Raw genomic sequence first — 10,637 nt, 5'->3', positions numbered from 1 at the left:
TAAGGATCTTTCTGCCGTGAATGTTCATGTTTCAATTACAGCCAGAAAGCCAAAGTGGTTCTTTGATGGAGTCGAGACATATCGAGTCCAAATTCTGGTTAAAATGTTGATATTTGGCCGCAATGTGTTTTAGGGGATTCGGACACAGCGACGCTTTGATGTAAGCTATACGCTGAATAGGTCTGGCTGGATGAGGAGGTCACTATGGCAACTTGACTTGCAATCGTGTTGGAAGTGCAGCCCTCAGCAATGATAAGAGTAGCTTCGTGATTTAATTGGATTCTTTTATCTGTGATATGGAAAAGATGTTAGAAAATGGGAATAAAATACTTTGCTTTTATCAGCTACCATCCACTAATCAAAAGAATCCGTCCGTCCGTCCATCCATCATCCAAGACCCACCCATTCCTTTTTTGCCAATCTATTCAACAGAATGCACCCAACTCTTTCCTCCAATCTGTCATCATCCATCTCCACATTTTTCCCCAAATCAATTGACCAACTCCATCCATTATTTTTTCTCCAGTTTATTTTTCTATCTTGTGTATCCTATCAGTCCATCCAGTTTTTATTTTCAAAGCCTCAGCCATTCATTTCACATTTATTCATCCACCATTCATCTATCCTTTCACTAATCAATAAAAACAAGTATAACATCCATAACTATTGGGTTATCCACTCATCTTTTCCTCAAAGCTATTCATCCAATTCTTCAATCCAGTCAGCCCTGCCAACATTCATCCAAATTTATACGCCCATCAATCATCGTCACCATCTTTCCACCCACTTTATACTAATCTATCCATTTTAATGTCCATCTCTCTTGTCTTCATCTACACAACTTTTCCATTAGTCAGCCACCTTTCCATATTTCCACCAATGAATCTGCCCGTTGATTCACCTTATCAAAAACCAAAACAAAAAACCCAATTAATTCCTACTTCATGTCCATCCATCCATCCATCCGTCCATCCGTCCATCCATCCATCCATCCATCCATCCATCCATCCATCCATCCATCCATCCATCCATCCATCCATCCATCCATCCATCCATCCATTGTAACCATTCACTCCTACACACCATCCATCCTTCTTGCCCACCAATCACTCTCATCGATCCATCCAGTTCTTCATCCATCATCTGACCCTCTACTTGTACTTCTCCAAGCTGACACTTTTATTGTCTTTGGACTGACAACATTTGGTGATTGTGAGATGCAGCACCACTCGGGGGAAAATCATTTGGATCCAAAACAACATAGAAGAAAAAGCTCTTTGTAGACACTGTTATTTCAACTACTGCTGAAAACAAACAAACAGCTCATGAGATGAAGTGGTGGAAACTAATCAAATGGGATACCAGTTGTTTCAGGGGAGAGATCATTATGACCAGATTCCAGTTGGATTTCTTGCAAGTCAACAAAGAGACGCGGCCTTTTTTTGTGCCTGCCGTTGACCTATTTAGACTTTTGAAAACTGCTTGAAACGTGGATACCAAATCCAAACAAACGGCATGGTCCATTAGGTTAGATTTATTGAGATAATACTGACATTTGTAATCAACGGTGCAACAGATACCATTTAAATGTTTTGGCAAAAGTGTTTTTTATCACAGCGCCGCCCGCCACCTTTTCTACATATCAAGTCAAAGTAGAGATGCCTTGATATCCTAACAACTCCATGAAACATAATGTTGCTTTTTCCATAAGGCTGAAAGGAATGAAAATGCTTATCTGGCTTGATCTTCAACACAAATACGCATTGAGCGTTTCAGGATCTCTACATGGTGAAGAAAAAACACAAAGGTATCACATCACAATTTTTTCCTTTTTTTTTTGTCTGCTGTCATGATAATCCACAGTCTTTCAGCTAATAAATATCTTCATGTCGGAGTCCTCTGCTTCATAGGAGTCAAACTATAATACAAAGAAATGTTTGTCGGGGAGTCGTGTTACTGATAGTTACTAATCTTTTTTTTTTTTTCTTCCCGAAACGCAGTCTGAAATGAAGCCCTGTTCTGTTTTCCTTTTTTGTCCATCCATGACCAAAGTCCTTATTTGTCTCTCATTTCCAACAATCCAACGCAAAGAAAAAAAAAGATTAGATCCCAGCGTCCTCGGCTGAAATAAATGACGTCTGGCCCCAAACAGACGACTATCGCGTGACCTAGAAAGGGAGTGAAAAGAGGGAAGAGTTAGAAAGGAGTGCTCATAAACAACAGTCCATAAAATGTACAATAAAGCGCGTGTGTCTCCTCGCCATCAATCATGTGAAAGTGAACGCCGCCTTCTTCAAATGGGGACCACGAGTATCGATTGTGTTCGACTTTTTCTTCTTTTCGGTTTTTCTCCACCAATAATATTTAACCCGAAGGCAATTATTTGGAAATCACGTGAAAATAAATGTGTGATCATTTTGCAAACGAAGTGATCCCAAATTAAGCCTGTTTGTAATATTGTACTGCTGCTATTTTTGAATAGATTCCCCTCGGCCATGTTGCCCAGAGGATAAACGTTTTGCTACTGTTCCGTTGAACTGTGCTGACTCAGTTTGGAACAGGTTCTTTTAATACTGCTCGAAGCAAACGCACACATGCTGATAATCAAATTTAAGCATTTTTTTAAAGCAAAGTCAGCAAAGGTCTGATTTTTTTTTTTAGATCCCTAAAAGACTATACTGAGCCATTATCCTTCAGTTATTTTCCCTCAGCCAATGGTTGATGTCAACAAAAGTGATTATTAAACAAGTTAAACTATTACAACGGCAAATCCCTATTTGTGTGGTCAATACAGACTTGGGCCAAGCTCTGTGGTGAGAAAAATAAAATCTTATTTTTGGTCCTCCATATAGCAGAAGATGGGCAGTTCATTACAGTTAATCGATTAATTGACGATTTTATTCCGTACTCCAGAACATGTTCAAATAGTCCGCTTCCACTGCGAATTTATTTGAAACGTTGAGAAAGTGTTAAGTAACATTTTTGAGGGCACTTCCAAAAGCGGCCATGTTTTATTCATATTTTTCCTTCATGAAACTAATATAAACTAGCCCTAAAATAAGCCAAAGGCAATCAGTCTGCAATCATAGGAAAGAAAAAATAATATCTACTTGACATTTGCCTGGACTGGACTGGAATGGAATGGACAGATACGACTTAGGACATGCATGTGGTCTTGTCATCCTTTCTAAGAAGACATTTTTGATTGCCTATCTTTTGACTGATCAAGTTTACTAGTAAAGCACAGTTACTTATTTTAAAATTAAAATTCATTTGAACCCAAAAAAGAATGCAGGAAATAAATCGTATTCAAATGTCTGTTATTTTAAAACATTTTGAGCAAAGTATGACATACGAGCAAAAGAGCTATATAGGTCTTCTGCAATTAATATTTAGGGCAAATTTGATTTCTTTTCCAGGAAATACATACCCCTCCCACCAGAAATGACTGACATGGGTGAAGCTCCACTTCCATTTATTTGATAATTTTGCTGCATTTACAAGAAACACCTGGCGAATATGGGACCTTTCCAAGGTGCATTTTCTGCCATCTGGAACCTCCGGATGTCTTTTGCTGTGAATGGAGCCAGTTGGCAACCAGAGAACGCGGACATAATGCCATAGTGTTTACCATCCCTACATAAGCAAGCGGGATTAGCGGGATTCACAATGCTTTGCGAGGATGAAGTTTGGATGGCTTTAAAACCTTACATGATCATCCGGTCAAACGTGACCTGGTTTGATATTTGATTGCCATAAAAAGTCCCCTAAATGTCATCTTCTGGAATTAATTAGACAGAAATGAAAATATTTAAAAAAAAACGTCATTGGCATGCAAAATTTGGGTACAGCACTGAGCCAGATTTAGGGCAAATGTAGTCCGAATCTACTTGACTGCAAACTGCCATAAATGTCATGTGCAGAAAGAGGCCAGGTGGCATACAGGTATCTTGCAGACAGGTAGCAAGCCAGACAAAAGGGTTTGCAGGGTTTAAGCAAGAGAGTGAATGAGCTGGGAGCAGGTGTGGTCATGAGCAGAAGGTGCGGACAATCAATGCTGACCAACAGGACGGGAGGAGCCTGCTCCGAGGTTCTGATCAGTGCCAGGTGTGGCTCAGAACAATTGACTGCTTGGACGTGGGGAACGATAAAGGCAAAGTAGTAACCATTGAATACAATGCATTTTGAAGAGTCATTGAGAACGTTGAAAGAGTAAATCAAACAACACAACAATCATATAGAGGCAAAATATGCACCTGCAAAAGAAGTCCCTGCAATGCAGCAAATGAAGCAGTCATTCATGATCTTTTTATTTCTCAACACATCTTTAGATTTGTAATTTCTCATTTGAAATAGACTTCTCCCGAGGCCATGCTTTACATCAGCTCTGCAGTAAATCCGTATTTTATTGACATTACAGTAACAGATGCTACCCTTCCAAAGGCAATGCACGTTTTTCCAAAGTGTGATAATCCCGAGCAGAAGACGGAGATTGCTGTGTTGGGATGCGTCATCTCATTTTCACTTTGAGATCAGTGTGAAAAAAAAAAGAGATGATTTTTCCTCTCATGCTAGCTACACTTGCAGCAGAAGGCGGGAGACGTGGCTGAGGCACCAACCGGCGCGTGGTGGGTGTCGCTGCGAGGGTTATCAGTGTGAGTAATCACCGAAAGGGGGATGGCTGAGAAGACCAAAGCTGCTCAGGGTTTGACGCTTATAAGCTGCTTTGGGATCGGACAAAAAAGAAAACCCTCAACTGGTGAAGATTCTAAATCTTGTTTTCCGACGACACTCTGTACATCAATACAAGTACACATACGTATGAAGAGAAATGGAATGTACTAGATTTTACTGCCAGACAATTTAGACTTACAGGATATTGCGTTCATTAATTATAAATACGTAAATCTACGAAAAGGAAAAAATGGACTCACTCTTACCTGGAAAATAAAAAAATCATTCTGCCTTTTTCTGTTTTTTTAGAGAACATCCAGCTGTTTTGACCAGTTGGCTAATCTCATTTCTAAAATGGTTCAAGGCAGCCATCTGCTACTGGTTAGTTATAAAGTTGTTTTTGGATACTCATCAATGGCAGTGAATGAGTTCTATGTTTCAAATTGTTTCTTATCAGTTACGTATATACCATAGCATACTCATTTTGGTAACCAGGCACAACAAAAAGAAATCATCTCTGGAGGAAAAATCCCAATTCAAAATCCCAACCATGGTTATACATGTCGTCAACGTCTGTGGAGATAAAAAAAGTAAAAAGACTAGTTCAACAAAGTAATGAGAAGAAAGTAGAGCTATCGGTTTCCTTGTGGAGGTAGTAAAAATAAAATGCCATCACAAATACTTCAATACAAATACCTGAACCTTTCTATCACATTACTCGATTCAAAGTCCTGCTGACAAACTGCAGCAATGACACCCTCTTAAAGTTTGGTTAAATATTGTCTTACTGGCTCAATTTATGTATGAGCCCTGAGCCAAGACTTAATAAGCTATAAAAAGAATCAATGGTCAATTTTTTTTTACTTGCAATTAATCTTCTAAATGTCACCTCTCAGCATGCACATGAGATGCATTTGTGTTTAAACACAGCCAGATAGGAAGAGAAAAAAAAGAAAAAGAGCTGCAGTCACTGGGAGGATTACAGCGTGTGCCTCCAAGGTAGATAAAATACAGACAAGTTCACCGTGAAAATGTGTCTTCTTTTATATTGTCAGTTTAGAAAGGAAATACATCCTTTTAAATGTCTGATCGATGATGCTGATTATGACTTTTGAAGAATATTTTCCAATAAATTCAGGTCTGGTTAAACAAGACATCATGTTATTTGTTTTGGGACCCAAAAGTGCACCGGAAAGTCACCTAAGCTTAGGCCATAACTTGCTCGCGAGCTGCGAGCGTGCAAGAAAAGGCCCGCTGGTTGCCTTCACTTCCTGTTAATATTGTGAGCTAAAGCCAGGCAGGTGTGAGCGTGTTGGGAGCCACATTTGTTTTCCACACTTTAGCATGAAAAGCAATCGCACTGGATGAGCGTCATTGTTGCCGATGTAAAATGGAAAAAACTTCTGCCATTCGATTGAAGGGAAGTTGCTCGTGGGAGAACTCATTGACAGCAGGACTGTGAAAATACAGCATCATTGTCACCACTGGTAATCGCGCCAAAGCCAGGTGAAGGTGAATCATATTACAAAATCAGAGCGTTTTTATTTTTCCTCAAATTTGCGATTGCAATTTATTTCTGATCATTTCTTTTCAAGGTCCTTGTCCCATGTATTTTTTTTATAAATTGAAAGAGAGACGGAGAGAAAAGAAGCAGAGTTCTTTTTTTCTTCAAAATTGCAGCCACTGAAATTTGAAAATTGTATGCTATCACGTTGCGATAGATGTTGATTTGAATTTCATTCATACTAACAAACAAGCCTCATTTTCACATTTAGCCTCTCTTGCAGTCAAAATAAGCATCCTTTAGTGGAAGAGCAATTCTGGACGCTTTGAGGATCAATGAGAAATTGGTTACTTATAGAAGATATGAAGGAATCGATATTAGTCGAGGTATTGATTCCAATATGATATACGTAGAGGTCACAAAATACATATTATCCTTGCTTCTTTCCTTCTTCTGTGGAGGTTTTTGGTGGTTGGTAAAGTGACTGAAAAGAAAGATGATCTCCAACTTCAGATGAGCAATGCAAAATCAATTGAAATCACTTGTGCTCTTACTTTCCATCTTCAGAGCGTAAATTGCCCAGCACACACAATGAGTCAATGTGCTTGTGATGAGTTCTTCTCGGGCCACCTGGCCCGTGTTTCAGTTTCCCCCCCGTGGCAGTATTGGAGAGCCTGAATTATTAACCCGGCTAAAATAAAAGACTCCGCTTCGTCCGGGCCTCCTGCTGACATGAATAATGGACGAGGCGGCTCGGCGACACAGCGTTTGGCGAGTCAAACACGGAGCAGGGCAGGGGAGGTGGGAAGGTTTGAGCGGGCGCCATGACGGATCGCCAACACCGGCCTGGCCCTCAATCTTCGTCCTAATTCCACTTCAAGTCTCTCTCGCACCTCCGGGTGCACCCTGATATGCGATAATTGCCTTTGTGTTTCTGATGTTCACATGTTTCCACATCTCATTTGCACTCCAAACACCTCATCAAAGTTAAAAAAACAGCACGATTTCCACCTTTTTTCACAATGTTCTAAAATTGTATACTATTCTCGTCCACCCTGAACGTTGTGCTCTTCTCCATCAGTGACTGGCTGTGCATTTGGTAGCCGGGCAAATTTGCCAAATCCGATTGGCAAATGTACTTTAAATCCATACGAGCTGACATTTGAATGTCTACGAAATATGGCCCACCTTGGTGGTCTTCACTTTGTTGCCCGTACTGCAGCTCCACCCTTTAAAGTCCGGCAGCACTTTGCACTCTTCTCCGTCCATGCAAGGATGCATCTGGCACCACCACTTCTGTGCCACGATGGATGCTGCGGGGAATAGTCAAGCAAAAATGGAAAGTAAGAAAGAAAGAAAGGTTTGTACCTCCTGCCCAAAGCAAGAGTATTTCATTCATGACAATTAATTCACGAGCTATACCACACCTCTTTTAAAGGTTTTCACAATATCTTTAATGGTAAACAGAAGCATTTACTAAGCCATGTGAATATGATGAAACGGGTGACTTTTTGTCCAAAACGCTGCTGTTTTAAATGCGCAGCAAGTGCATAGCAATCCGTGTTGGCTGTGAGCCTGTGCAGCTGTCAAAGGGCTTCCCAGAGTGACTAGACAAGTGTCAACACGGAGGAAGCGCCTGTCAGGGGGAAACTTGAGTTATGGATTGATTCACTTGCAACACAGGCCACAATTGACGTGATATTAAATGACCCAGTCTGGATGCTGTCTCCTCCAGTGGACTGCTGCAGCTTCAACAAGCCAGTGCCGAGCGAATCAACTGATTTGATCTCTATTTATGGCCCACGGCCCAACTAATCAAATCAAACTGCATCGCTGCACCGCATGATTTTTTTTTTTCTTTTTTTCCTGCTTCCGAATCTTATTTTTCCAGCCAGAGCAAGAAAAAGAGGCTGGCTTTTACCATCCACACAAGATGGAGCCGCCCTGGTCGTTCCTGCCACTTGTCCCGGCAAGCAGGAGCATTTGACGGTCTGCGATCGCTCCTCTATCTTGTTCTTGTTGCAGCATCGGTGCGCTGCGATCACCTCGCAGGTTCCTTCCTTCACGTGAACTGGAAGCAAAACATATATATGTATATATTTGTTAGTATATAATGCTACCTTACATTGCCTATGCATACATGTGCATTGTTGAAAATGTGTTTATTAGCGGTAGTATACCCATGATGGGTAGAGGCAGAACTTCACAGGTAATTCGAATAGGAATAAAATGTCTTTGTAATTCTCACATGACTTTGTATCCAAATGATTATTGGCAGTATCTCTTACCTAAAGCGCAATTACAATAGCCCGGCTGTTTGACTTTTCAACGGTATCACGCTCAGCTTCCAGAAGCAGGATTAGTGTTGCCTTTGTTGTCATTTACGTAGCGCATGTATTATACTGGCTGAGCACCTCTGTTATCATATCACACTGAGAAGCTGACCAAGCAGCTGTATTTGGATGGAGCAAAAAGCCTGACTGACTGGAGCGCTCATCTCCCACATGACTGTGCAATGCTTTCATTGTTGAATACACAGAGCTTGCTCAGCGAGCCCTTATGTATTATGCATGTACACCTGAGGAGTTCACACGGTGCGCCACAAACACACGCCGAGGAAATGTTCCGTACAATTGCACCATTGAAGAGCCATTTGTCTGTCAACAAGCAGCTGCTTTTACTTTAATCTGCCGTTGTGGAACGAGAGAAGGTTGGGCTGCGGAACCTTTGAGAACCCCCACTCGCCCCTCGTTGGTATTTGGAGTGCAGCTGCGAGGGCCTTGGAGTCATTTCTGAGAACAATCTTGCCTTAAACATCCAAACATCACACCTCATTGAAATCCAGGTCAACCCCCATGCGGAGGAACCCGGTCCAGCCCCACTTGGTATGATATCCTTGAGCACCGGCTACTCTCCTGACCCTGCAGCCCTTCTAGAGGACGAGTGGTCCAATTCCCTCCTTTGAGAAAATGCAGCAAGACATTAGGTACACCTGCGCAATCTAATTAGATCCATGATAAGTGTGAAAAGCATGTCCAAGACAAACACAACCTCCGGGCGTCCTCTATTCTTGTTCCGTTCAGTGATCCCTCTCACAATCGGGGTCCGTTATTCACGATAATCCAGGCCTAACCAGTCCCAATGCTGTACCAGCGATTGGCTCTGGCAGGGAGTGCCATTCACCGCAGCTCGGCCGGCTACACAATAAACCGACAAATAAAATGTGTTTAATTGCCGTAACCTTCGTGTGCAGCGTCACAAAGGTTACAACAAGAGACAAAAAAGCCGCCCGACAAGATGGATAAAAATGTATGGATTTTACTTCCACGTTCCTCAAACACAACTAACTAGTATGTATTTGTGCCAGCGCCACCTGCCATCCAAGCATTGATTTTCCTTTCGTCAATTGTTCTAAGCCATACCTGGCCCTGATCCGAACCTCGGAGCAGGCCTCTCCCATCCTGTTGTGCAGTGATCAGCATTGATTGTCTGCACCTTCTGCTCATGACCACACCTGCTCCCAGCTCAATCACTCTCTTACTTAAACCCTGCAAAGCCATTTGTCTGCAAGCTACCTGTATGCCACCCAGCCGTCACTTGCTGGATCTGTTATTTTGTTCTCCTGCTCGTGCTGCTCCCTATTAGCCAGTTTTCCACTTCCCCTTTCCCCACATATGGTCGCTCTGTCTCTGCCCGTGACAGTGAGCGCATATGTATATAGGAAGACACAAGGCCATTAGCGAGAATGAAGGTCATAGTAATTAGAATTGCTTAGCTCAAGTCACTTACCTAATTCTATGTACCAAAGCGGGCCAAGTCTGACAACACAGTGACGCCAATGCTTTTCGTTCGCCTGTGTAAAGTATGGCTGAGAAGGACAAAATATAAAACACAATTTGTCTTATGTGGAGGCAGAGCTTTATTACCAAGCTGAAATCAATCACATGTCAATTACTGTACCGACCGGATCTGTGTCGGCAACATCCACGTTGACAGAGACAAATAATCTCCATCTCCATACCAACGACTTTCCCGACAGACTTCGGCCTACGCTTTAAAATAGCAGTTCCTCACCCAGCCTATTGTTCGAGTCATGGGCGGAGAAACTTGAAACGGCGCTGTGCGTCATATTAGCCACCCTGTCACGATCCGTCAAAATTCAGAGCAGACTCACACATTTTTAGTCAGAAGCAGCTCACAAATGGTTGTTTAATTTCACACTTGAAAGGTGGCCAGGAAGGCTGGAGACCCAACTATTGATATAGAGAAGCAATTAAAAAGTCAATTTCCCATAATATGTACCCTCTTAACTTTGCAGTAGTTTACAACTTCACACTGTCATTAATCAAATGAAATGGTGTTCATATTCTGATGGTAGTTGATATTGCTTGGAGAAAGGGTTTCTATAATAGACGGACCACTAACTTCCAAAGGCCGAAATCTGGAACCCCACCACCAT

At 41.8% G+C, this 10,637-nt stretch overlaps 1 protein-coding gene across 1 annotated transcript; it reads right to left on the bottom strand.

The window, feature by feature from the left end:
* Nucleotides 1–5,830: 5,830 nt before the first annotated feature.
* LOC147048710 (chemokine-like protein TAFA-2) lies at nt 5,831–10,307 on the bottom strand. The gene is made up of 6 exons (XM_085923836.1): nt 10,286–10,307; nt 10,143–10,225; nt 9,968–10,046; nt 8,100–8,249; nt 7,367–7,491; nt 5,831–6,130 (listed from the first exon to the last, which is right to left on the bottom strand). The coding sequence occupies exons 1-6, from the start codon at nt 10,305–10,307 to the stop codon at nt 6,116–6,118; spliced, it is 474 nt and encodes a 157-aa protein (XP_085779962.1). The 3' UTR covers nt 5,831–6,115.
* Nucleotides 10,308–10,637: the final 330 nt, after the last annotated feature.

This window comes from Syngnathus leptorhynchus, chromosome 11 (genome assembly GCF_054491065.1).
Source record: "Syngnathus leptorhynchus isolate UIUO chromosome 11, UIUO_Slep, whole genome shotgun sequence".
In the NCBI taxonomy this organism is placed as follows: domain Eukaryota; kingdom Metazoa; phylum Chordata; class Actinopteri; order Syngnathiformes; family Syngnathidae; genus Syngnathus; species Syngnathus leptorhynchus.
The sequence above is the reverse complement of the archived record's forward strand: the minus strand, read 5'-3'. Positions and strand labels throughout refer to the sequence as shown.

What these genes read in the sequence shown, in the direction of transcription:
- LOC147048710 (XM_085923836.1), bottom strand. Translation starts at nt 10,307, where the DNA reads ATGACGCACAGCGCCGTTTCAA. An exon ending in GCTTTGGTACATAGAATTAG is followed by an intron (nt 8,250 to 9,967) that starts GTAAGTGACTTG and finishes TTTTGCTTCCAG; the next exon opens with TTCACGTGAAGGAAGGAACC. An exon ending in GGCTCCATCTTGTGTGGATG is followed by an intron (nt 7,492 to 8,099) that starts GTAAAAGCCAGC and finishes TATTCCCCGCAG; the next exon opens with CATCCATCGTGGCACAGAAG.